The sequence below is a fragment of the Pristiophorus japonicus genome, chromosome 5 (genome assembly GCF_044704955.1).
Source record: "Pristiophorus japonicus isolate sPriJap1 chromosome 5, sPriJap1.hap1, whole genome shotgun sequence".
Classification (NCBI taxonomy): Eukaryota; Metazoa; Chordata; class Chondrichthyes; family Pristiophoridae; genus Pristiophorus; species Pristiophorus japonicus.
Window position 1 is genome coordinate 41,113,307 of NC_091981.1, and position 27,389 is coordinate 41,140,695.

A 27,389-nucleotide genomic window follows, 5' to 3' on the forward strand; every position below is an offset into this window, starting at 1 on the left:
TGCTTGAAGTAATGTATGGATCTTGGTTAGTGGAACAGCCCGAGAAAACCTGTAGCATATTGCAGAGGGAAAGCTCCCCTCGTGGGTAACTGATTGAGGGCAATGTCTACTTAACAACATACTAAGACTCTGTGCCAAGTCAGAAGGTTGGTACATGTGTACCCGGTGAAGCTTAAGTGTCATCTACAGGAACAGAACAACATCACCCTGTTAGAGATAGTATTGTATTACCCAATCATGCCTGAGAAAATTTAGTAGGAAACAATGAACACCCAAAGTATGTGACCGTGGTGGATGGGAAGCTCCAGATCTAACTGGGTGTGCTCAAGCTTGGGACACGTTCATTTGCCCCTACAATGTTATAGAACAGGCAGCCCCTGTGAATGGGTTTAATTGGAATGGGATAGCATGGAACTGCACCATGAAGGTAATTGCGGGACAGCATTTTCCCATACGATCTGTATATAGAGAGAAGGGTGAATATTGTGTCAGCATCATACATCGGGAATACCAATACGGTACCAACCTGACTTGTCCCATTGCAACGTGAACATTTTGCTTTACCCCAGTCCAAACTGTGAGACTTGGGGTGCGGGTTACATTAAGTATTTATTTGCATAGGCAAGTAGATATCGCTGTAAGAGAGGAGTTAAAAGAGTAACTGCCGAAAGGAAGAATTAATTAATTTGGATAGTCAATTAGGCCAATTGGGGACCAAAGTACAATGGGCATTAAGCAACCAGGGGAACATTGGGTCACAAAAGCTAGATGCAGAGGTGGTACTTACGGTACATATGATTGAGATAGCCCGACAATTGGAAATGCATGCTCGAGCCATAAATTATATCACTAGAGGAGTTTGAAACGCATCAGATAAAGCGGCTATAAATGATGCATGCACAATGTTGAGTTCTTGGATTGCACACAAAGCAATCTGGATGGGATAACTATCAGACAAACATTTACGAGTGGCCCAACGGTACTAGTCTAATCTCACAACATGTCAGTTAAGAAATCTCACGATTATTGATTAAACACAATGGATCATTGTATCCAGTTGACTTGGATCTGTGTAAAGTCCAGGGGTCGACTGGGATATGTATGTATGACATGCTTATGAATAACGAGACTGTTATGTATGCAACACCTTGTAACCAGCATTCTACCGCCACCAGAGGGTGCATCTGTTGGAGTCCCAAGGGATTCCAGCATGCCTTGATAAGCAGGCCTCCCATGCTGTGCTAGCATTCTGGAGTCAGAATAAAGAGACTAAGGTCACACTTACTCAAGTCTACAGTACTCAGTCACATTGCTTTATTTGAGACGTAACAGAGACTATGTGTGGTTTTAATGTTACATGAATTTCTAAATATGAGTGCCAACTAACAGCCGTAAGAAAGCAGGCTTACACCAATGTGGTGTATAAAGGCACAGTTATCTATTTGTCGAACAACAAGTGACGAACACTATCGGTACGGGCAGCATGATGTTACTACTTGTAATGTAAGGAACGGAACCATATGTATTAAACCTTGCTTGTGGCCTTCTGCGAGAGGTGGGTGCTGGAGGGACTGGAGTGCATCATCATCTCCAGCAACCAAATTTTAATTTGATTTATTTAATGCCAAAAGTTACATTTGTTTACTTGTCAGCTTGGTGCCCCTTTAATAAGGGGGCACTTGTATTAATGTTCAACGAAAATAGTTGTATTAAACCTCAATGGGTGCTGAAAATTGGCAATAAAACCCTCTTCCCTCTGTTGGTGCAGAAATCTATGGGCATTAATGCGCCTTCCATGAAAGAAGAGTTAGGGGCTTTGGATATGAGCTACCTTAGGTTAACAAAAATTTGTCGGAATTGGTGACTCAGATCCAGGATGTACAGAAAGTGTTCCAGATGATCAAGGGACAGAATAAACAAAACAAAGAGATAATCCTATCAATATTAGATGACGCACCCAGTTGGTAGAGTGGTGTACTAAATTTAGGAATGGATAGAATTGAAGTAGCCCCATGGCTGAGATTGTGCTATGTGAGTACAGGTAGCATGTATCATTTTGCTAATGATGGAATGGATATTGCGAGTTTGGACCCAAAAGCGGCAGCAACAGCAGGAGGATTTTACTAAGGCTAAAGGAGTGTGGATTACTCAATGATATCAAGGAGGCTTTGAGAGTGTCCTTGAAATGTTTCCTCTGCCCACCTGGGGCTCGCTTGCCCTATACGAGTTCCGAGTAGAGCATTTGCTTAGGGAGTCTCGTGTTGGGCATGCGGACGATGTGACCCGCCCAACGGAGCTGGTCGAGCGTGGTCAGTGCTTCGATGTTGGCCTGTGCGAGAACACTGACGTTGGTGCATCTATCCTCCCAGTGGATTTGCAGGATCTTGCCGAAGCAGCGTTGGTGGTACTTCTCCAGCGCTTTGAGATGTCTGCTGCATATGGTCCATGTCTCTGAGCCATATATGAGGGCAGGTATCACTACTGCCCTGTAGACCATAAGCTTGGTGCCAGATTTGAGGTCCTGGTCTTCAAACACTCTCTTCATCAGGCGACCGAAGGTTGTGCTGGGAATCCCTGGCCCAAGACCACAAAAATGGAGGAAGAGCATCCGGGAGGGTGCTGAGCACCTCGAGTCTCATTGCTGAGAGCATGAAGAAATCAAGCGCAGACAGCGGAAAGAGCATGGGCAAACCAGTCCCACCCACCTTTTCCTTCAACCACTGTCTGCTCCACCTGTGATAGAGACTGTAATTCCTGCATTGAACTGTACAGCCACCTGAGAACTCACTTTTAGAATGGAAGCAAGTCTTCTTTGATTCCGAGGGACTGCCTATGACGATGACCCAATGATGAGCCATAATATGTTTTTTTTTACTATGATATGTATTTATATATACTTTTAATATGTACTTGTATATATTTTGATATGTATTTGTATGCACCCTTCACTTATGTGATATGGAAAGAGTCGGTTGGATTATGTACATCTTCTCTCAGTGCTATGTCTATGTGTTTGGTATGCAAAGAGTTGGCTAGATTGTGTACATCTTTTCGGAGTACTATGGAATTGTCTGTTAATATAGGTACATGTGAGACATTTAAAGGAAGACTGGAGGCTTATGGGAGATGGAAAAAGCATTTGTAAAAGGCTCAAGGAAACCTCGGGGGATGGGCATTCCACACTACAAGCAGTTTGAATTGAAACATTGGCTAACTCGAATGTCACTCAATCAGTGAAAGGGTCAAGTTATCTCTGGCCAAACAAACTTTGACATTAGAGTGCCCGGGAGAAGCTGAAGTATAAAACTTCAAGACAAAGGAATCTTCTTTCTCTTTCAAGCGGACATCGTGAGGGAACTTTTGGTGAGCCGGCAAGAAGAGCCATTTGGGAGACATAGCTAGGTCGAATTGATCACTCGATGCACTATACATAAGCCAATAGGCATTAATCTTGTGAGGAGGTGTACATGACCAAGTAACTTGAGAGCGGGAGGCGGGGAGGGTCCATAGTTATTGCAAGAAGTAGGATTTGGTTTAATTATACTGAAACCGACTAACTTAGAGCATAGAAGTTGCTTATATGTATGAATGAATCTGAAATCGGTAAGCTAGCGAATTTGGAGTTTGGTTTTGTAATTTTAAACCTGTACCTGGTTGTGTTGAACTAGGAACTTATAGTAATTTTAATCTTTTTAATAACGTCCATTGTATTGGAAAATCTCAGTGATCTTATAAGTCTTGAGGCTAGATTTTACAGATTGCCCAAAAATGGACGTTATTTCCGACGTGGGCAGTAAAACTGGGTTTTTACATCACCAGCTTGTCGCCCATTCTCAAAGCCCCTAGTCTCCATTTTTGAAATTGGGCGTTACAGCGAGCAATATGAAATGGGCGTTAGCGTTAAATTTCTCTGACCATCTGCCATAAAGTGTCGCCATCCTTAGCAATGGCATGGCAATGCTCGATTCCTGCGATTCAGGAGGTCAAGGGTCATCATGACATGCGCATAAGAGGAGACAGAGAGAGAGGGAGCTGAGAGGGAGTGAAAGTGTGTGTGGGTGTGGTGTGGCTGCTTTGGGAAGAAGGAGAGAGAGTTTAGAGCTTCAGAGCAAATTGGGACAAAAAAAATTAGCTGTTACCAGCCAGATATTTGCCCGAATTTGGTGCCTGTAATGGAGGGAGAGGAGGAGGCGACACAGCACGCTGTGGAGACTGATGCTAGCAAGAGCAGTGAGCTGGGAGAGGAAGAGCGAGGAGGTTCTTGGACGAGCCAAATGCCTCCCTCCTGCAGGTGGTCGAGTTACGCTGGGGTGATTTGACCCAGGGAGGGTGTGGGAAGCCCACTCTAAAGGCCTACCAGAAGATATGGGCTGAGATAGCAGAGGTGGTCTCGTCGGCGACCAACGAGGAGCGTGAGGGCAGCCAATGCCGCAAACGATGGAATGACCTTGTCAGATCCACAAGAGTAAGTATTACATTTATTTATGTATTTATATAATTTGATTTGTAAGAGTCATGAGTGATTATCACCAGATGTGAGGTCTTTCACTTTTAACGGTGCACGTCTTTCGGTAAAGAATGATAATTATCATAATAATCATGTTTATATCTGTCGGTTATGTGTTGTATCAGTCTCTGTGACAGTACCTAGCAATGATATCATGCAATGAAATTCATGCCATGTCGTCCTGTTACCTTTTACAGAAGAAGCTATCGATGATGAGGTCCGTGCAGAGGCGAACGGGTGGGGGGGCCACTAGTCCCCAGTGACATCACTGACCTGGAGGAGCGGGTGCTCGCACTCGTGGGGAAGCACACCCAGACGGCCATGCAAACAGCTGCAGACCCTGAAGTGATGCCACGTGGATAAAGTATACACCATTGCGTGATGTAAAGTCAATAGATGCCACACCCACTCATATCCGAACAATAATATATGATAGATGGTTTCTAAAATTGTCCTAGAAATAATGCTGGCCTAATGAAAATCATTGCAATGCACAATGTGTTGATGGTCATGAAATGTGATGTCTGTGATGATTTTGATAGCGGTGGTGCTTTTGTCGTGCATATGCTGTGTGTAGTGTTGGACTCACCTTGTGACCCTAGCACCCGCTTCTCCTCTAATAACCTCATTTGTGTTTTGCAGCTCACCCAGCAGCACGTCACAAGGCAAGACCACAGAGGCCAGAAGGTGGGGCGTGGGGCCAGACTCAGCGGATGATCCTACATCTGAAGCTGAGGAGGTCCGATTCTCTCCCGTCAATCCGCTGGATCTGTTCTCTACGGATGAGTGTGCAGACTTCGAGGAACCTGCATCGCCAGGCTCCAGAAGGCATTCCACCCCAAGGCCATCTAATGCTCCTCCGGCCATTCCCGCCTCCACTCTGGAGGTACCGGGCCCCAGCACCTCGTCACAGGGCACCCCATTTGTCTCCTGGACGGCGCTGACCTCGCGGAGGTTTCATGGACGCGGCAGGTCTGGTCCACGAGCGCCAAATGAGAACGGAGAGATGGTACAGTTTTCCAGGAGGACTGTAGACATAGGTGACCAGATCCTCGATACATTGGGGGGCATATCCCGACAGCTGACCACCATCTCAGGCACTATGACTGAGTACGTTCCACGGATGGCAGAGCCCCTGGAGGCGATAGCCAGAAGCACTGCTGACACAGGCCTCCCAGTAGTCCCGGAGTGCGGCACTCCACCCCTAGGTTCCGCACCACCAGTGCCAACAACACATGAGAGGCAGGACCAAGATCCTGCTTCTGGATCCGAGAATATTCCCACCTCGACACCCCCCCCCATGCTCCTTTACCCATGCAACCACTACCTCTGCCTTCATCCCCCCCCCCCCCAATGAGGCACAGCCTGAAGAGCTCTTCGGCCAGGCGAATGGAGTGAGGAGGGTGAGGGGTAGAGGTGGGAGAAGAAGGGGAGTGGGGGGAAGGAAAGTGAGGTGCATGTCCGCAGGTGATGGCTGTGTTATATTTCCATCTCGGTGTATGCAATTTGTTGTAATGCATGTGGGGAGGGGGCCAATGTCAATGATCGAAAAAGTGGGGTGGTGGTGGGGTGCTTTTGCCTGTGATACTTATGATTTCAGACCAATAGTCATATAAAATATTTTTTATTCAACAGTGCATTGTCTCAGATGCCTGGACCGTTACACACTGGTGATTCCTTAACATGAAAGGGTTAAATAAAACTTAACTTGAATCAACTTAAACTTTAACTGGCAGCAAGGTGATGCCCACCATTGATGTCTGAGCTGCACACTCACAGCAGTGTCAGTTTTGTCAATTACAGCAACGTTCTTTCAGGCAAATCGCTCATTTATGAGCTCCTGACGTAAGAGTCTTGCAGCTATGTAGCCACCACGGGCTCTTTCCTGCGGTCTGGAGGGGGGCATGGGCATGGTCGCATAGCCAGCCTGATTGTCTGGCCCTAGCTCAGCGTCCAGCCCCTCGCCCTCCTTTTCCTCTCTCTCCTGAGGTGGACCATCAGTCCCTTCTGGCAATTCTTGTCCCCTCCTGATAGCCAAGTTGTGCAGCATGGAGCACACGACCATGTATTTAGCTATTTGCTCAGGGTTGTATTGTGACTCCTCTCCTGAGTGCTCCAGGCATATAAAGTGCTGCTTAAGCACAGATATAGTTTTCTGGACCACATTGCGTGTGTCCCTGTGGCTCTAGTTGTATCGCTTCTCTGCTTTGGTGTGGGTGTCACGCAGGGGGGGGTCATCAGCCAGTGGCAAGGCCATATCTCGTCCCCTCCTGATAGCCAAGTGGCTGACTCTTAAACATATCAGAGACGACGCTCTCACGCAGGATGTGAGCCTCATCGAAGCTGCCCGGACAGTTGACATTCACTGCCATTATTATCTGGTTGTGGCCGACAACTAGTTGGACCTTTAGGGAGTGAAATCCTTTTCTGTTACAAAAAAGCTCTGGGTCCTGAGAAGGTGCCCGCACGGTGATGCGAGTACACTGTATTGTTCCTTGTACCCTGGGGAACTTAGCAATGCGGTAGAATGCTCCAGCCCTGTCAGTCTGAGCCTCCATGGTCATGGGGAAGCTGATAAAGTCCATCCTACGTGCGTACAGGGCCTCCATGACCTGTCCAATGCAGTGATGTGTGGCATGGTGAGACAGAGCGGCAATCTTGATCGCGGAGGCTCGAAAGGAACCGGACGCATAGAAAGACAGTGCCGCGCTGTTCTTGATCTCGACAGACAGTGATGTCCTGATGGCAGGCTACATATCTGGCCTGATGAGCTCGCATATTTCAATAATCACCACCCTGTGGAATCGCAGTCTCCGAAGGCAGGTGTGCTCGGACACGTCGAGGTAAGACCTCTTCTCCCTGTAAGTGCAGGGAGTGTATGGTCTGGACCTCCTTTTCAGTCTGGCACGTCTTAGATTGGGCACATAATGTGCATTAGACGTTGTGCTATTTGCACTCTGCAGCATCTGCGTATTAATCGATGCAGGCTGAGAAATGGCTGGCCCCATTCCAATGAAAGTATAATAGCGATTGATCAGAAGCAATAATTTCCACACTAAAATTACCTACAGTAAAACGCAATCGTCCAGAGTCTGAAAAGATGTCTGTTGAGATGGTCACTTCACCTGAGAAGATCTCCAGAGTCAATCCAAACTCCCCCGAAGTTGAATCAGCCTTTTCAATGAAGCGACCTGCGATTTGAAAAATGCCGCCCACACTGTGATTAGTTCAGAATAGTTCCCCTTTTTCAGAGCGGTGTTTTGGTCGAGCGATATTGTGGGCGAGATGTGTGCGAGTTGGTGAAAGTGACGCTGGGCGATCTCCTGGGCGTTAGTTTCAGCAAATGTGATCTTTACGACAAAAAAAAGTGGGCGGTCGGTATTATTGAATCTCGCCGTTAATTACGTGCCGAAAGTAACGCTGGGCGATATTATGGGCTTGGTTTTGCCCATTCTGATGATTCCGCCCCAAAAAAGTGGGTGGGCGGTATTATTTTTTCCCGGCGTTACGTACATGGCGAAAGTAACGCTCAGCGATAACTGTCCGAAAAATGGGCAATCAGTTTCCGTTTTGTGCCTAAATGGGCGATATCTGGGCATTATACCTTTCATTTCAGCGTTTAGTGGGCGTTATGCATGTAAAAATAATGGAAAATCTAGCCCTTGGTGTTTGAAACCCATAGGGAAAAATCCTACAGTCACACGGTGAAAATCATGTCCTTTGTGCCTCTAAGTGGACGGAAACCATATTCTCCTCTATCGTCCTCACTGTTCACTATACTTCCAAGTTTTGTGTCATCTGCATATTTTGACACTTCATCAATTATCTATCCTTATTTAACTATTCACACATTCTCTGGGTCTCGTAGATGTCTTTTATTTCTCTAATTTCTCTCATTGTGCCGCTTTGTCTTCTGCCACCTAACCATCTCCTGTTCTCCACCTCATCGCTATACAGCTCATTCATATTCTGTTTATAAACTGTTCATCTGCAATCGCTTGCAGTACTAACGAAGGGTTATATCTAAAACGTGAACTTTTTTCCTTTCTCTACAGAGACTACCTGACGTGTGGAATGTTTCCAGCATTTTCTGTTTTTGTTCCGATTTCCAGCATTCACAGTATTTTATTTTTTGAGCATACAGGAAAATGTCTGTTTCAACTTTGCAATTTTTTCATCTCTCCAATTGCTGCCAAATACATCCATAACCAGTGTTTAAATCTCTCAAATTCCTGCAAGATGCCAGTCACTTGAGGTCTGGCTGAAGGCTGCAATTTAGTAATTTTAATATCTGTTCTACTTTAATCCACAAGGATTTCACTTCTTTTCAGATCCTTACTGTTGCTTTTCATTTCCGATTTCCTGTTCATTCAGCTGTTCTAACACAATTTGTTCTTATTTTATATTGCTTTTAGAAGCAGTGATTTTCAATGTTTTCTGTATGGAGGACCCCCTTCAAATATTGACACACTTTTGTGACACCCTGATATATTCCTGCCTGTCCCTTTCCTAACTTCTGAAAGAGTGCGGCAACTATGTAAAGGAAAACATTTTTAGCATGTACAGCAACCAAATTAATGTGCCAGTAGATCAATACTGAGAACCTGTCGAATACAGAGTTTTGAGACATCACTCACAGTATACAGTATGTCAAGCACTAGACAGAGAGCCATCTGATGATCACCTACTATTCGCTTGCAGAATCCAGGGACCCCAGTTTGGAAACTTATGTCAGTATGGCTTCCAATAATCCAGCATCAAATGATAAACGAAAAATAACTGGTTGAAAACATTTTATGTCTGGTATCATTCAGCAACTCAGCATCCGCATATAAACTCCATCTTCCAAACCAGCCTACTTCTGTGCTCTGGTCTCTGTGCTTAATTGAAGAAGGGAGTATCCACAGATTCTCATACTGAAGTTTAAACATTGACACTTCTCGATCTTGGGTTCTTCCCGACTGCTTGCCCATGTTTTCATCTTTCGTTCACGCTTTGTAGATCATGGAGTTGACCATGCAGTATTCAGCAGTACCCTTGAATCTTCCGCGATTGGTGAGCACTGCGGAAGATTGATTGCTTCGTGGATGCAAATTATCATCTAAATTTACTGGTAAGTGAGTTTTAATTTGCCCAGGCTGTCTTTTTATCATTTGTGGTGCCTTCATTTTAGGGAGACGTTTGTAGCAAATGTGACATAACTAATAGGACATACATTTATTGTACCCATCATTTATAATTTCAATCTGATAGGCTAAGAAGCAGCCACGTTCTTCTGATTTGTGATGTACAAATTCACTATGATGGTATGATCCCACAAAATAGGTTTCGATGATGGTCTGGTTGGTGGACGCTTTGGACTGGATTTTGGGCTTTTGCGATTTCGGGGAACTAATTGCGGTGGGGCGTTAAAGATAGCGCCTGAAAATAGTTTGCGCCCTCGCCTGCAAGTTTCGCCAGAAATGTAAGTTGGAGGAGCGTTGGCGTTAACTCAGATGTTGTATAACGGACTTTGTGCGCCCGAGCCAACACTTGCGGCGGTAAAGAGGTTTCATTGTTGTTTAGTGCCCTGCAACATAACGTATATTGTGTCGTTTTATTTTGGTGGGGGGAGTTTTTGTGACTTTGTTGCAGTAAAATATATGAATCATGTGACTCTTGGTCCTGCAACATCTCCACGCTGCCTCCCCTGTGGATAGGATGGCTATCGAATGGGGGCCTCGCCACACTCCTCTTCGTTATCCTCCTCCTCCTGAGGTGGACATGCAATCCCCGCTGGCAATGCCTGGCCCCTCATGATGGCCAAGTTGTGCAGCATGCAGCACACCACAATGAATTTGGAGACCTGTTGAGGGGAGTATTGAAGGCTGCCTCCAGAGCAGTCCACCTTGCCTGTTGGAGATGGCATATCTGTTAGCGCTTCTGAAACTGCTCCTCGGAGAGCTGGGGGTATGAGCGTTGGTGCCTCTAATCCCATGGGGAGTGAGGCCTCCTCCTCTGACGTCTTTGGCCTCTCCTCATCCATGGGCTGACATGGCCAAGAGCCCTTCTTCTAGCTTGACGCCGCCTGGCAATAGCATGGAGTATGATACGCTGTCGAACTAGTAATGCCCCCATTAAATTTTCTCACTGAAGTTGTAAGGGCACTGTAATGGCAGATCAAAGTGAAGTTTGCAAATCGTAGCTTCACGAAGCATTATGTGCGCAACCGTTATAGTCAATGTGACCTGCAATGTAGGATCCTCATCCCTCAATTTTTAAAAATGCTGCCAATACCGCCTGCCGCACCCTGGGACCACCTGTTTTTTTCAGGCGTTTTCTGGGACAGGCATTAAATGAGGCTTAAGGGCCGAATGTTCCATTTGGGGCGCTAAGCGCAGCGTTGCATGACAATTGGCGTCATGATCTCAATCCAAATGGACGGTGGGGCAGTAAGTTTTTGCACCAGTGCTAACCAGTAGCCGAATCTACCGGCTGTACGGTAATCCTGGACGCCCGGCATTATGCCCAAAAACAGCATTTAAAGCCCCGCCGGGGCACTAACTGAGGCGCAAATCCAGCCCTTTTTTTTTTGCACATTTTTAAATTTTGGGCAGTACAGGTATAACACAATAAAGCACAATATTTATACAAACTGAATGAATAAAAAGGTTAATGTTCCTGTGATTTCAGCATCTAGTGTAATTACAGATTTATTGAACTTAATGAGAAAGGAGAAAGCGGTGATACAGGTATTTCGTCAGTCCCGACTAGGAATTCGTTCAGTTCCATTTTCTGAGATTTTCTTCCACCCCCACCCCCACCCCCACCCCCACCCCCACCCCCACCCCCACGCCCACCCCCACCCCCACCCCGACTGCTGCCGTTGGTAGATGTAATGTCACTGAGTAAAAAAAACAGAAGCAATTTCTTATTATCAATTCATTGGATTTGAACGGTAATGATGGAGCTGTTACTGGAATTGAAAGAATGCAACCTATCAGGAAAGATTGAGCAGGCTTGGACTCTTTTCTCTGGTAGAAGCCTTTAAAAGAAGGAACGTTCAATAGGGTGGATGTGGAGAAACTGTTTCAACTTGTGGATGAGAATAAGGGAGCAACTAACAGATTAAATAAAGAATTCAGGAGGAATTTATGTACAGAGAGTGGTGAGATTATGGAACTTACTGCCACATAGAGTGATTGAAGCAGATAGCATTGATGTAATTAATAGGGAAGCTTAATGCATACATGAGGGAAAAGAGAATGGGGGCTATGGGGGCAGGGTGGGAAGAGGTAAATAGAATGGGAGGAGGCACTTATGGTGTATAAACACCAGTATCAACCAGTTAGGCTGAATGACCTGTTTCTGTGCTGGTGATGCTATGTATATCGCTGCCGACATTGGAAAAGTATTAAGTTCTACAAGCAAGACTGATCAGAAGCCCATTAAATAATGGGACTAACTATTTGTACTACACTTTTTTTGACAGACAGCCATCCGTCAAGCTCCCCCCCGCCACTGCACTTTTTTGACTGACAGGCGACAAGCCCCGCCCCTGTCAAGCTCCGCCCTCCTCCCGGCCGAATCATTCCATGCGTGTGATGCCGAGCAACAGGACCCAAGGCTTCAACTCCTCACCTCCCCCCTCGGGCCAACGTGGACCCGATGGCTGCGGGCCTGGGCCTGAAGGCTGGAGCGGTGGGGGGAGGAGAGAGAGAGGCTGGGGAAGAGAGAGAGGCTGGGGAGCAGAGAGAGAGAGAGAGCCACGGTTGCGGGGGAGGTGGGGGGGGGCTTCGGAGGGGAGAGGGGGAACTCGGGGAAGATGGATCACGTTGTTCCAACCCCCTACAAGGGACATCATTGGAGTGGATGATATCCAGAAGTCACGACACTGTCACTATTCACTTTATACCCAATAAACCTGTTAACAATCTGTACACAATGCTCCATCTATCATCTATGGTGGTGGGGAGGGAAGGATGTACTTGCACTGAGGTAAGACACTTTGGCTGGGGGAGGGATGCACTTTGGCTGGCCCTTGCTGTCTTCTGGGGAGCTCTGTTCTCTGTCGCTTCAGGAAGTCCAAGTGGATCGAGTTTCAATTTGCAAAGTCAGTGAGACCTTGGGATGGGCGGTTCCAGTGACACATTCCTGCAAAACTTCAGGGTGTGGCTTATCCTCCAAGGGGACCAATCATAGACAAAGGGTGGAGCATGGTGGCTATTTTGGTAGTACAAATAAACACATCTTTAAATAATATAGAGCTGTGTTCATTTTCATTCGACTGAGATACCAAACCAAAACCAAATGCATTAACACTGAATAACGCTGCCAGATGGGAAGACTACCTGGCTGTCAGGCAGGTAACCCTGTGCCACTAGGCCATAGAGAGGAAGGAGGGAGAAATCAGGTTGGGTGGGGGGGTGGTTGGGGTGGGAGGAGGTTCGGGCCGAAGGAGGATCGTCGGGTGGTCGGAGGCCGGAGGAGGATCACGGTTGGATGATGGAGGCAAGGAAGGCGATCGGGAGCTGGAGGGGGGAGGTCAGAAGGAAGGGAAAGCGATTGGAGGCCGAAGGGGGGAATCAGAGGCTGGAGAGGGGGTCGGGGCCAGGGGATGAGGATCAAAGGTCAGAGGGAGGGGTGATCAGGGACTGAAGGGTGATCAGAGGCCTGCTACAGGAGGGAGGTTGGGGGGGAGATCGAAAGGATCAGGAGGTGTCCAATTGAGGAGGATGGGTGAGGCAGGGTAGCTGGAAACAGCAGGAAACCCGCCCGCCCACAATTAAATTTAAAATGGTGTATCACCATGAGACACGCGAGCCTCATTATAATATTTAAATGGCCGATCTGCCTCATTATAATATTATAATGATGATCCGCCTCCTGGGAGCTGGTTGGCTGACTGCCTCCATTAAAACCGGAAGCAGGCGGGTTGGGGTCAGGATTCAGTTTTTTTAACTCAGTACTGGTTAGACTAAAAATGGTTCAGTAGCACCAATTGAAAATCGTCTAAGCTGCACGCAAAAGTCATCCTCACTCCTCATTAAAATGATTGCAGTCATGATTCTCATCTAAAAACCCAAGTTCATTGGTGTTTCAAAGATGGACCAATATCGGGGGCAGTCGAAATGCAAGTAATGATTGCCACAGCCTTTTTTCACTGCTTAAAGGGGAGGTTCATTGATGCTGCAGCACCTCATTTTCAGCATTGTTGGGTGTGCAGCTGCCTCAACAACTATATGAAGAAGGACAAGGAGAAGGAGCACTTATTTACAAGTCCCGATGGCAGATCGCTGCCCCAGGGACAGAGCCCGGAGGTTTTCCGATGAAGCTTTGGAGGCATTGGTTTTATCAGTAGGACAGCAGGCGGATGGTTCTGTACTCGCCAACTGGCAGGAGGCCCTCGCCACAAGTCTGCTGGACTATGTGGAGGGAGGTGGCACACCATGTCATGAACAACACTGTGGTCCCCAGGAGCCACACCCAGTGCAGGAAGAAGTTCAACGAGCTCACACGGTTGGTCAGGTTACGTGAAGGCTTCAACAATGGCTACATACCACCATCTGTACCACAAGCCTCTCACACTTCTCAATGCACCACACCCCAGCACTCACTCACCAACAATCTTTCTACCTAGCAACCCGCATACCCACATCTCACAGCTTGCAAATAATGACAACTATTCAACTATGGCAGGCACAAGGGTCATTGTTATTAGAATTCATGTGATATGTGTGATATGTTTATAAAGTTATCAATTGTGTTTGGAATATTTTGTGGTCTCTCTTATTTCACCTTAGCACCCAGGATGATGGTGTGATATGGCATTTGACAGGGATTGTATGATGGGGGTGTGGTGAGCTATGGGGATCTGGGGTTTCATTCATGCGAATCGGAGTCTGATGAGCCGGTCTCGGAAAGCCTGTCTGGGAGGCCGATTGTCTCATTGCCTCTGCTCCCTCTGCCTTAGATCCTGGAGGATGAGGTCCACTACCAGTACAGCCCCCATGACTTTTAGCCAGTGTTGTAGGTTGGAGCTTTTCAGGAATAATTATGGAGTTTTGTACTTGCCAAACCACTCCCGGATACCAAGGAACCTTGAAATAAATAAAGAAAACTCTTCCGGTAGCAGGAAGTAGCACACAGCCACTCAAACTTAAAAACCTGTCAGGTACAAGTGATTGGTGATGATCCCCTGAAATAGCATCGCTGGAGCTGACTTCCTGCTGTTGCACGCCACCTGAAGCTGTCGTTGTTTTCTCCAGCCGGTAAGTTGGCTGTAACGAAGTTGGTAGATCGGGCATCAAGTGAGCGTTACGCACTCACTAACGTCACGAGCTTTGTGATGGTGAGGTCCCTGGCGATCGCATTCAGCGGCAGCATGGATATGGCTTGCATCGCTGGAACCAGCATCAGGTGACGTTAAAGCTCTCAACAGCGTTTTAGCACCATTTTGTTACAGCTAACGGGTGGCACAAACCACACTAATTTCTCCCCCTCTGTCTCTTCCTGTCACACTCTGCTTAGCTTTACCCAAATTGCTATACTACTCCATTTGCCTTGACTTTTCTCTCTTAGATTTCTAAATCTCCCCTCACCTGATCCTCTCTCCCCTTTTTAGTTTAAAGCCCTATCTACAGCCCCAGTTATTCGAGTTGCCGGGACACTGTTCCCAGCCCAGTTTAAGTGGAGACCGTCCCAACGGAACAGCTCCCTCTTTCCCCAGCACTGGTGCCTGTGCCCCATGAATCGAAACCCCTTACTTGCGCACCACTTTTTGAGTCTCGCATTTAACTCTCTAATCTGCTTGTCCCTATGCCAATTTGATCGTGGCTCAGGCAGCGATCCAGAGATTTTACCTTTGAGGTTCTGCATTTTAATTTGAACGCTAGCTGCTCAAACTCTCTCAGCAGAACCTCATTCCTAGTTCTACCAATGTGGTTGGTTCCTACGTGTACGACAACTGGATCCTCCCCCTCCCACTCCAAATTCTTCTCCAGCCGCGAGGGGATATCCTTAACCCTGGCACTGGGCAGGCAACACAGCCTTCAGAACTCCTGGTCGCGGCTGCAGAGAACAGTATCGATTCCCCTGACTATACGATCCCCATACCATTACATAATTCCTTTTCACTCCTCCCACTTGAATGGCCTCCTGTATCACAGTGCTGTAGTCAGTTTGCTCATCTACCCTACAGACTTTTCCCTCATCCACACAGGCAGGAAGAACCTCATACCTGTTGGACAAGGGCAAAAGCTGAGGCTCCTCCAGCATTGCACCTGGGGTCCCCTTACCTGCCTGAGTTGCAGTCTACCCCTCCTGTCCCTGACCACTAACCAGATCTGTACCACTACCTAACCTAAGGGATTTGACTGCCTCCTGGATTAAAGCGTCCAGCTAACTCTCCCCCTTTTTGATGCCCTGCAATCTCTGCACCTCGCACACCAGTTCAACAACTCTGAGCTGAAGTTCCTCGAGATGCGGACACTTACTGCAGACGTGGTCATCCGGGATCGCGATGCTGTCCACAAACTCTCACATGCTGCAGTTCCGGCACACCACCTGCTCTGCCATCCTTTTATAACCTTGTTTTATGTATTTATTTATTTAAAATTTCTGTATTTAATTAATTTAGCTTATAGTTTTGTTTTTAACTAATTACTAGATCTAGTTTAAGTTCTAGGTAGATGAAATTAAATATTTAACTATAACACAAAGCACTACAAGTATTGGAGGGAAAAAGCAGCATCTCCATCCCCTGTTCTGAATTCCCACTCTCTCCAAATTCCCAATTTTCACTCTGTTTAGAAGCACTCCATTTAAGACCACCCTGTGCAGACCACTACTACCTGACCCCAACCTACTCAATTTTTGGGGTTAAAATTCCCCGCAACGTGTCAGTTAAAACAGATCAACTGTATTTCCAAATTGGTCCTATTTGTAAACTAACCTGAGTTAATATTACTCCTGATGACTAACATTTATCAGATCTAATTAATACAATGAAATATAAACTGAAAATAGTAAGAATGCATAGGTCAATCAATATCTGAAAATAAGAGATAGGTGTATGCTTCAAGCATAAACCCTGTGTCAGAGTAGTTCAGATGAGGAGTCTGCATGCTTAACGTTAACCTTTTCTCCCCAGCTGTTGATGACCTGCCTGTTACAATGTGGAAAACGAGGCAGCCAATTTGTAAGGTCCCAAATACAGCAGTGAGGTAATGACCAGATAAACTGTTTTTAGTGATGATAATTGAGAGAAATATTGGCCAGGACATGTGGGAGAAGTCTCCTGCTCTTCTTCAAAATAGTGCCATGAGATATTTTACTTTCACCGTAGGGGTCTCAATTTAAGTCTCGCCCAAAAGACGGCACCTCCGACAATACAGCACTCCCTCAGTACTGCTTTTTTGGGTGTTTTTATTTCAGATATCCAGGAGTTTGTCATCTCCGATACGAGATTACATTTCACTGCGTGTTAAAAGTTAAGGCACAGAGTATATCAGCACAGCCCAGTGCGTGGATGTGTATGACATCTGGCAGCAACCTGCAGTGTGGATGGATGTGGGTGACATGCTGCACCCACCCGCGGCCTGCAGGTGCGCGCATCCTGGCGCCTCTAGAGGGCGCTGTGAGTCGCGCGCCCGCCCGCCCGCCCGCCCGCCCGAAAAAAGAGAAAGCAAGCCGTAAATGGTGCTGTGCGTCGGTGTCGCGCTGCGCCGAGGCTGCGCTGCCGTTGGCTGATCTCGCTCCCTCCCTCCCGTCGACTGACAGCAGCCGCGGGCTCGAGCGCGGGAGCGGCCGCAATCGCGAGCCGACAGCAGCCACCTACCCGAGTAGCCGCACTGCCCTGCCGCCCCCCTCCCCTCCAGGCCTCTCGGCGAAGAGGAGGAGGAGCCACCACCACCGGACGACAAGATGGAGAGCACCGAGGAGGGTGAGAGAGCAGCGGGCGGGGTGCGGGAGAGAGGATCGGGAGAAGCCGGGAACTCGCGCGGCCGGTGGGTGGGGGTGGGGGTATTGAGCAGGCCGCTCCCCGCCACCCTCCGGGGAGGGGATTAGGTGACAGGAAAATGGGAGGCATTGTCCCGAGTAAACCAAAGGCAAGGCCGCAACTTCACTGCTTGGCGATCGTTCGGGTCAAAGGTCAAATATTTTCCACCCCCTCCTGTTTATTGTGAGGGAGAGGGGGGTTAAATCCAGGTGATGGGACAACTAAGAGTTGGATTGGGACACGGTTTCAGAGTGACGTTTCGCCGAAGGTGCATTTTTTTGTGCCAAAGGGACGTGAGATCTCAGCAATACATGGAGAGAAGCAGAAACATTTGACCAGTGCCTGTAAACTGGTACTGAGGTATTGCTCAAATGTGGAACTTGCTGTGAAAGCAAAACTTTCTTTTACTTATCTGGGCAAGACAACAGGAAGTTGCTCTGATATTGATGTAGCAACTTAAACGTAAAAAAAAGTATGTCTCTCTTTCCTCTTCCCCCCCCCCCCCCCAAAGATGGGTGCCAAGTCAAAGGAGAACAAATTCATAAAGGTGGCCAAAAATTTGGTGGAAAGGAAAATTTTACAGTGGTCGGCTACTGGCAAGAGGAAATTGCAGTCAATGTCCCTCACATTACTTTTGTTTCATCAGTGTGGCTAATTCCAGCGATTTCCAAATTAAAGGATGAATTACCTTGAGCAATAGTACAAATCACAACAGTAAAATAATCCATGGGATGGGGGTGGAGAAATAGCAGTGTAACTCTTGAGATGTTCTTGAGAGTACTAAAAATTGTAATCCGATTTTTGGGGTTGTCTTGTGGATTAATGTTCCCTGAACCTCTCCATTGGATTGCTACTTTTCTAATCACTGGTAAACAATCATTTTCGAATATAACACAATTGGGAGGTTTGAATGATTTTGATAAAGGGCTTGAAATAAGTGTTTATTTCATCGGAATGCCTTGTTTTTGTTACATATGGTTACAGTGATGTGCTGGAAGGAACAGGGATCACATCACAAGGTTGAGAAGTCTGAATTGCTGGCTTTTCCTAGTACTTGAAATTTTCTTCCTCTTGGTACAATAAGTTACTATTCTACATGTTTGTGTTGAGCGCAAACTTTGTTAAAGTGTAATACTTCATATATTGTGTGGTGTACAGCATTGTCAGTTTATGAAGGGATTTTAGTATTATCATTCTTAAACATTTGCCATGTCACTTATGAGCTACTTTTAAGTTTTCTCCCAGAATTCTGCAACAGTGTTTTAATATCTTTTGTTGGTTTTGTCTACTAAAAGAGAAGGCCCAGGTAGTAAATAATTCTAGCTGAAACCAGTTACCTCTGGCTCAGAATTCCAGTGTACATGAAAAAAAACACACCATTTGTTGTGATGATCACTAAGTTTTTATAAGAAGATTGAAGGACGAGTCACGCTGACCCACATTTCTTGCATCTAGTAACTTAATTAAAAGCGGCATAGGTATTTGAAGCAGATTGTTTATCTGCCTTTGCAGATGGAGCATGGTGAAGTGGGGATCAAGTTGGGAGGGAAAGGCGAATTCATAGAAAATCGATTATTTTTATTTGTAACGTGTGGAATACCCTCGCAGGGCTGTAGAAAATAACGTAAACACATATGCATAAAGCTTTGTAATAGAAGTTTCTTGCTGGCAACTGATGTAACCTTGATTATGCTCGGGATTTTCTAAAGCCCTTTTTACTGGTCACAAAATGACTTATCATCCCACGCAGTGTTGAAGGGATTCCTTGCCACAGCTGACTGCAGTGTTATTTATAATGGAAGAAAATAATGCACTCATATTAAATATTAGGCTTCCTACCTTTCGACTCTTCAATATTATATGATAAAAGTAACGGTTGTGGTTATGTTACCCACAGCTTACAGACCATGACTGTTTAACTCTACATGTGTCGTAACTTCATCTAAACCTAATGAATGTTGCAACTTTAATACACAGAACAGATATGTGACACTTTATTTGGTTCTGATCTGTATATATTAATAGTACATGAGCGATGGTCTTAATCAGTTGATTCAAATGAGCTGAAAGATACTTTAAGATGACAGTGTTTCTGTAATTTCCCTGCAAGGATGCATCAATTTATTTTAGCTTAAACCAACTTTTGGGACTTTTTGACTTTTTGTTTTATTGGTGATTAACAGTTAAGGCTGGGAGACCAGGTGCCCTGGAGTGTGGCTACGGTTGTTGTCTGACTGTTGCTGGTTTGAGCAATGCAGGGTGACAGAGCTGAGTTAAACTGTCATCATTTCTCAGTCCAGGGAAAGTGAAGCAAGCATGCATGCGCAGAACTACTCAACAGCATCCACATGCAGTTTAAATTTTAATGCTGGAGATCTGACTGTCCTAGTTTGCAGCTCCTTTGCAGATAATTCTTGAATTTCATCTTGAAATTGCTGTTCCAATTTTTGTCCTAAAGGGGCTGACCCTTGCTTGGCATGCAGTTACGGAGAAGAGGCAGTCCATCCTTCACTAACTCAGCTGAGTTTCCAATTTTCACAAGATGCTGATCAGTGTGTTGGTAGGCTCTTTGACAGTGAAAGGCCTAAAAGGCAATAATAAATAAAAACAGAATGCTGGAAATCTCAGCTGGTCAGGTAGCATCTGTGGAGAGAAAAACAGAGTTGACGTTTCGGGTCGACGACCCTTCGTCAGTATTTTGCTTTGGCCTAAAAGTCAATCCTGATTCTGTTCACAAATACACTTGTTCCAGCGAGTGATAGCAATTGGGAGCAGGAAACCTGGTTGTTTTAGCACAGGGTGATTTTATATGCTTTAGAAGAATCTTAATTGTATGTTTTGAATAATGTTTTCTATTTTATTGTGCTACATTTTGTACCCAATCATGTCCCTTCAAAAGTTGACTTCAAAACGTCTGCCATAGAATCATCGAATAGTTATTGCATGGAAGAAGGCCATTCGGCCCATCGAGTCCATGCCCGCTCTCTGCAAGAGCACCTCAGCTAGTCCCACTCCCCGTCCTTTCCCTGTAGCTCTGCAAAAAAAATTATTAAGTAACATAAGAAATAGGAGCAGGAGTAGGCCATATGGTCCCTCGAGCCTGCTCCGCCATTTAATACGATCATGGTTGATCCGATCATGGACTCGGACTTGGGTCCACTTCCCTGCCCGCTCTCCATAACCCCTTATTCCCTTATCGTTTAAGAAACTGTCTATTTCTGTCTTAAATTTATTCAATGTCCCAGCTTCCACAGTTCTCTGAAGCAGTAAATTCCATAGATCCACAACCCTCAGAAAAGAAATTTCTCCTCATCTCAGTTTTAAATGGGCGGCCCCTTATTCTAAGATTATGCCCTCTAGTTCAAGTCTCCCCCATCGGTGGAAACATCCTCTCTGCATCCATCTTGTCAAGCCCCCTCATAATATATATTTCGGGTACTTATCGAAATTCCTTTTGTAAGCAGTGATTGAGTCTGCCTCCACCACCCTTTCAGGCAGTGCATTCCAGATCCTAACCACTCGCTGCGTAAAAAAAGTTTTTTCTTATGTCACCTTTGGTTATTTTGCCAATCACCATAAATCTGTGTCCTCTGGTTCTCGACCCTTCTGCCAATGGAACAGTTTCTATCTACTCTGTCCTGACCCCTCATGATTTTGAACACCTCCTTTGGGGAGCATTAGCAAAATCATCTTGATTGTAGGAAATGTAGGAAATTCTGACCCTAAGTGGAACTTGTGTATGTTTCTTGACGGTTTTACTGTAATGGTTAGCTAGTTTGTGCCTTTGTTATGCATATACAAAGCATTGTTGTGAATTACCAGCAACTATTTAGATCTGTTTGATCTCTTTCACAGATTCTGTCCTAAGGTTGGGAACTCAATATCCAGGAGTATTCAACATTTAGGAAGGTTAGACAGAAAGGAAAAGGAAGCGGGGTGGCATTGCTGGTTAAAGAGGAAATTAATGCAATAGTAAGAAAGGACATTAGCCTGGATGATGTGGAATCGGTTTAGGTGGAGCTGCAGAATACCAAGAGGCAGAAACGCTAGTGGGAGTTGTGTACAGACCACCAAACAGTAGCAGTAAGGTTGGGGACAACATCAAACAAGAAATAAGGGATGCATGCAATAAAGGTACAGCAGTTATCATGGGTGACTTTAATCTACATATTGATTGGGCTAACCAAACTGGTAGCAATGCGGTGGAGGAGGATTTCCTGTAGTGTATTAGGGATGGTTTTCTAGACCAATATATCGAGGAACCAACCAGGGAGCTGGCCATCCTAGACTGGGTGATGTGTAATGAGAAAGGACTAATTAGTAATCTTGTTGTGCGAGACCCTTTGGGGAAGAGTGACCATGAACATGGTAGAGTTCTTTATTAGGATGGAGAGTGACACAGATAATTCATAAACTAGGGTCCTGAACTTAAGGAAAGGTAACTTCAATGGTTTGAGTTGTGAATTAGTTAGAGTAGACTGGCAAATGATACTTAGGGTTGACGGTGGATAGGCAATGGCAAACATTTAAAGATCACATGGATGAACTTCAGCAATTGTACATCCCTTTCTGGAGTAAAAATAAAATGGGGACGGTGGCTCAACCGTGGCTAACAAGGGAAATTAAGGATAGTGTTAAATCCAAGGAAGAGGCATATAAATTGGCCAGCAAAAGCAGCAAACCTGAGGACTGGGAGAAATTTAGAATTCAGCAGAGGAGGACAAAGGGTTTAATTACGAGGGGGAAAATACAGTACTAGAAGAAGCTTGCTGGGAACATAAAAACATGACTGCAAAAGCTTCTATAGATATGTGACGAGAAAAAGATTAGTGAAGACAAACGTAGGTCCCTTGCAGTCGGACTGAGGTGAATTTATAATGGGGAACAAAGAAATGACAGACCAACTGAACAAATACTTTGGTTCTGTCTTCACGAAGGAAGACACAAATAACCTTCCGGAAATATTAGGGGACCGAGGGTCTAGTGAGAAGGAGGAACTGAAGGGATATCCTTATTAGTCAGGAAATTGTGTTAGGGAAATTGATGGGATTGAAGGCCGATAAATCCCCCGGGCCTGATAGTCTGCATCCCAGAGTACTTAAGGAAGTGGCCCTAGAAATAGTGGATGCATTGGTGATCATTTTCCGACAGTCTATCGACTCTGGATCAGTTCCTATGGACTGGAGGATAGCTAATGTAACACCACTTTTTTAAAAAGGGAGGGAGAAAGAAAGCGGGTAATTATAGACCAGTTAGCCTGCCATCAGTGGTGTGGAAAATGTTGGAATCAATTATTAAGGATGAAATAGCAGCGCATTTGGAAAACAGTGACAGGATTGGTCCAAGTCAGCGTGGATTTATGAAGGGGAAATCATGCTTGACAAATCTTCTGGAATTTTTTGAGGATGTAACTAGTAGAGTGGACAAGGGAGAACCAGTGGATGTGGTGTATTTGGACTTTCAAAAGGCTTTTGACAAGGTCCCACACAAAATCAAAGCACGTGGTATTGGGGGTAATATACTGATGTGGATTGAGAACTGGTTGGCAGACAGGAATCAGAGAGTCGGGATAAACGGCTCCTTTTCAGAATGGCAGGCAGTGATTAGTGGAGTGCCGCAGGGCTCAGTGCTGGGACCCCAGCTCTTTACAATATACATCAATGATTTGGATGAAGGAATTGAGTGTAATATCTCCAAGTTTGCAGATTACACTAAACTGGGTGGTGGTGTGAGCTGTGAGGGGGATGCTAAGAGGCTGCAGGGTGACTTACTGGTTAGGTGAGTGGGCAGATGCATGGCAGATGCAGTATAATGTGGATAAATGTGAGGTTATCTACTTTGGGGGCAAAAACGCGAGTCAGAATATTACCTGAATGGTGGCAGATTAGGAAAAGGGGAGGTGCAACAAGATCTGGGTGTCATGGTTCATCAGTCATTGAAAGTTGGCATACAGGTGCAGCAGGCGGTAAAGAAGGCAAATGGTATGTTGGCCTTCATAGCTAGGGGATTTGAGTATAGGAGCAGGGAGGTCTTACTGCCGTTGTACAGGGCCTTGGTGAGGCCTCACCTGGAATATTGTGTTCAATTTTGGTCTCCTAATCTGAGGAAGGACGTTCTTGCTATTGAGGGAGTGCAGCGAAGGTTCACCAGACTGATTCCCGGGATGGCCAGACTGACATATGAGGAGAGACTGGATCAACTGGGCCTTTATACATTGGAGTTTAGAAGGATGAGAGGGGATCTCATAGAAACATACAAGATTCTGACGGGACGGGACAGGTTAGATGCGGGTAGATTGTTCCCGGTGTTGGGAAAGTCCAGAACCAGGGGACACAGTAATAGGATAAGGGGCGGGACACAGTAATAGGATAAGGGGCAGGCCGTTTAGGACTGAGATGAGGAGAAACTTCTTCACTCAGAGAGTTGTTAACCTGTGGAATTCCCTACCACAGATAGTTGTTGATGCCAGTTCATTGGATATATTCAAGAGGGAGTTAGATATGGCCCTTACAGCTAAAGGGATCAAGAGATATGGAGAGAAAGCAGGAAAGGGGTACTGAGGGAATGATCAGCCATGATCTTATCGAATGGTGGTGCAGGCTCGAAGGGCCTAATGGCCTACTCCTGCACCTATTTTCTATGTTTCTATGTTTGCATATTGCTTTTTTCCCAGTTTAATTTCTGAGATTGCATGTTGTAAATTCCCTTGGTGCTCTTATCTGGCTCATCAGTTTTGTGCCTGGGGATACTCTAACCTGGCAGTATTTAATGTTGGTTCATCAGCGGTGCAGCATTGTGAGAGATTTTGGGGGAAGATTAATACAAATGTCAGTCAGAATAATGTGGGAAGTAGATAACCTGATAATGAAAGGGAGAAAAATTCTAGTTATAAAATAAGTATCTGAAGACAAAAGAATAAAAATAAATTTATTTGTTTAAAAATAAATGAATTGGAAGAACATACCCGTCACGCTTTGGGATTCGGACTATGCTACCATGGGTGGAACCTTGTAATATTTTAAAAATGTTAAATGTAGCGCTCTAAGTTAAATTCACCGATTAGCAAAGCTGCGAGATGTACATTGCTTTCAGGTGGGCTCTGAACCAGCATCTTGGAGTCAGGCTATTTAAAAAAAAAAAAGCAATAGTTAAAATAAAAACAGAAAATGGTTGAAACACTCAGCAGGTCAGGCAACCATCTGTGGAGAGAGAAACAGAGTTAGCGCCCTGAAATTCCGGTCGGAGGCTTCCCACAGGCAATTGCCTCCGACCTGAAACATTTCTACGACTTTACCTGGAGGAGCCTGCGATTCCGTTGGGGGGGCCTTTACTTCCCGCGCTGCGAAGCGAGCTCCTGTCCTCCAGGTTCCCACGCAGAAGGTGCTGTAGTCCACAGGCCCTATATTCCACAGCTTTCTCATTAATAGCAATGGGAACTCTGTAGCCTGACTCCAAGATGCTGGTTCAGAAGCCCACCTGAAAGCAATGTTGTACATCTCGCAGCTTTGCTAATCTGTGAATATAACTCATAGAAACATATAAGATTCTGACGGGACTGGACAGGTTAGATGCGGGAAGAATGTTTCCGATGTTGGGGAAGTCCAGAACCAGGGGACATAGTCTTAGGATAAGAGGTAGGCCATTTAGGACTGAGATGAGGAGAAACTTCTTCACTCAGAGTTGTTAACCTGTGGAATTCTCTGACGCAGAGAGTTGTTGATGCCAGTTCACTGGATATATTCAAGAGGGAGTTAGATATGGCTCTTACGGTTAAGGGGATCAAGGGGTATGGAGAGAAAGCAGGAAAGGGGTACTGAAGGAATGATCAGCCATGATCTTATTGAATGGCAGTGCAGGCTTGCAGGGCCGAATGGCCTATTCCTGCCCCTATTTTCTATGTTTCTATCTACGAGTTCTCATTGCTAATATTGAGAGAAAAAAAACAAAGACACTAAACAAGTAATAAAAAAATAAAAAAACACCCCTCACATAATTAAAATTAATTGAAATTAAAGTTAATAAATGCGATTTTTTTTTTTTTTTTTAAACGTTTTTTAAATTATGGTTAAAAATAAATGCAATGTAATGGGCAGGGTTTTTAAAAATAATATTTTTAAAATTTAATTATATTTTTGTATGTTTTTAAACTCTTGCGCCTGTATGAGCTTTCATTAGGCGCAAGAATTTTGAGGTCATTTTCTGGGCAAGATATGGGTAAATACCACAATCTGCCCTTGCAAATGTCCTGTCTTCCAATATGCATGAGATCTGTCCAGCTCCAGCTTGACAGATCGGAAAAGCCAGTTTTCAGCACATGCGCATTGTGCGTTGAAAACCGGCTTTTCCAATGCCTTCCCGGGTCCGTAGAAACTCCATACAGATCCGGGGAGGCTGGAATTTCAGGGCCAATATTTCAAGTTGATGACCTTTCCTCAGTTCTTTGTGTGAGTTACGTTAAAGATTGTTCTTGTAACTCTCAAGTTGCTAACTGAAAAAGAAACCTATATTTCTTCTCTGCTCTCTTGGTCTGTGGATGGTCCATCAGGTCAGGAAGGAAAAAAACTCAGACAGTATAACACTTTTTAAAAAATCGGGCAGAAAAACATTTTCTTCCATGGATCCAATAATGACTATAAATAGAGTTTTTAAATACTTGGATCACAAGGAGTATGAAGTGTATAGATAATTGTTCTGGTTATTCAGATAGCAGTGTTGTAAATATCCTTGGCAAGAAATCTTTCTTGTATGAAAGCATAAGCCCTGATCACACAGTAGTTGCATTATTGAGTTACTGTTTGCTGCAGTTTTAAAAAAAAAAACTAGTCTTCCTAATATTTTTTCACACATGGTTTAGAAATTTAGCTAGGTACCTTTTCTCTCCATTTTTTTTGGCCGAATGTCCTCCCATACTCTCTGCTTCGGAAGACATTTACTCCTTGTTTGTTTGGTTCCACAAGTGCTAATTGCTCTCCTGTACCTCCTCCCAGTGGCCATTCTTCACATCCCTGAAAAGTGAGTGTCACAGGTCAACCATGGGGATTTTGCACGGGTGTCTGATCCTGTCCTCGTGCGATATTTATGCAATAGTGTAATTGAACTGCAGTTAAGAATAGGGAACCCTGGCCAATTTTTCTTTCCTTACCCCAGGGGCAGAAGCTAATTGTAGTGCACTATCGCCCTGGCTGAAATCAGCTAACTCCACATCGACTGAAGATCAAACTTGGGAACTTCCTGGTCTGTATAGCTCAGCTACTCATTGGGGTAAGCTTACTTTCCTTTGACCTTGTATGTGGGTCATGTAGGTGTGTACCATGGAGTCGTGAGGTCTGTTTATAAAAGATTAAATCCATGTTTCCAATAATTTGCATATATCTCATTGTTGATCTTACCAATTTTAGTGTTCTGATTTGGCTTATTCATCAGTGAGACAGCAGCTAGCAAAAAGTGTAAATGCAAATAGTACTGAGCTGCCTGGGCTTTGAAGGCTGAACCACCATTAACCAGAGGCCACATATAGCATCCTCACTTAAGCCCACTTTAAACTCAATTATTTTGACTTCCTAAATTCAGACTGCAGTTTACCCTAACAAGCAGGCAAAATGATTGTTGTGAAGGAGGGCTGTGGATCCCTGAACATTTAAGAAAGTCCCAGATTCTTAAAGATGTCTGTCCTGCATCTCATTCTGAGGATTGCAACATTTAGTTATATTTATATGTTAATATAGTTTCAGCCAAATTGCTTTAACTTCTGAAAGTACAAAATTTGCTGAAAGATGTTGATAGCAATGTATAATCTCTTCTGAGATATGATACTGCTACAAGGAGTGAGTTATGATGAACCTGTGGATCTAAAGCAGCTGGTGGAAGGAATTTGCTAAGAGTTAAATGAATGCCACAGACATG

General features: G+C 45.1%; 1 protein-coding gene across 2 annotated transcripts in view; it reads left to right on the forward strand.

Moving 5' to 3' along the window:
* The first annotated feature begins 17,161 nt into the window (after positions 1-17,161).
* Positions 17,162-27,389, forward strand: part of marchf6 (membrane-associated ring finger (C3HC4) 6) — an 89,473-nt gene continuing 79,245 nt past the window's right edge. For both annotated transcript variants that reach the window (XM_070880567.1, XM_070880568.1), the window contains exon 1: positions 17,162-17,429. In XM_070880567.1, coding sequence (XP_070736668.1) covers positions 17,411-17,429 — 19 coding nt within the window. In that variant the 5' untranslated portion in view covers positions 17,162-17,410. The remainder of the gene's footprint in view (positions 17,430-27,389) is intronic.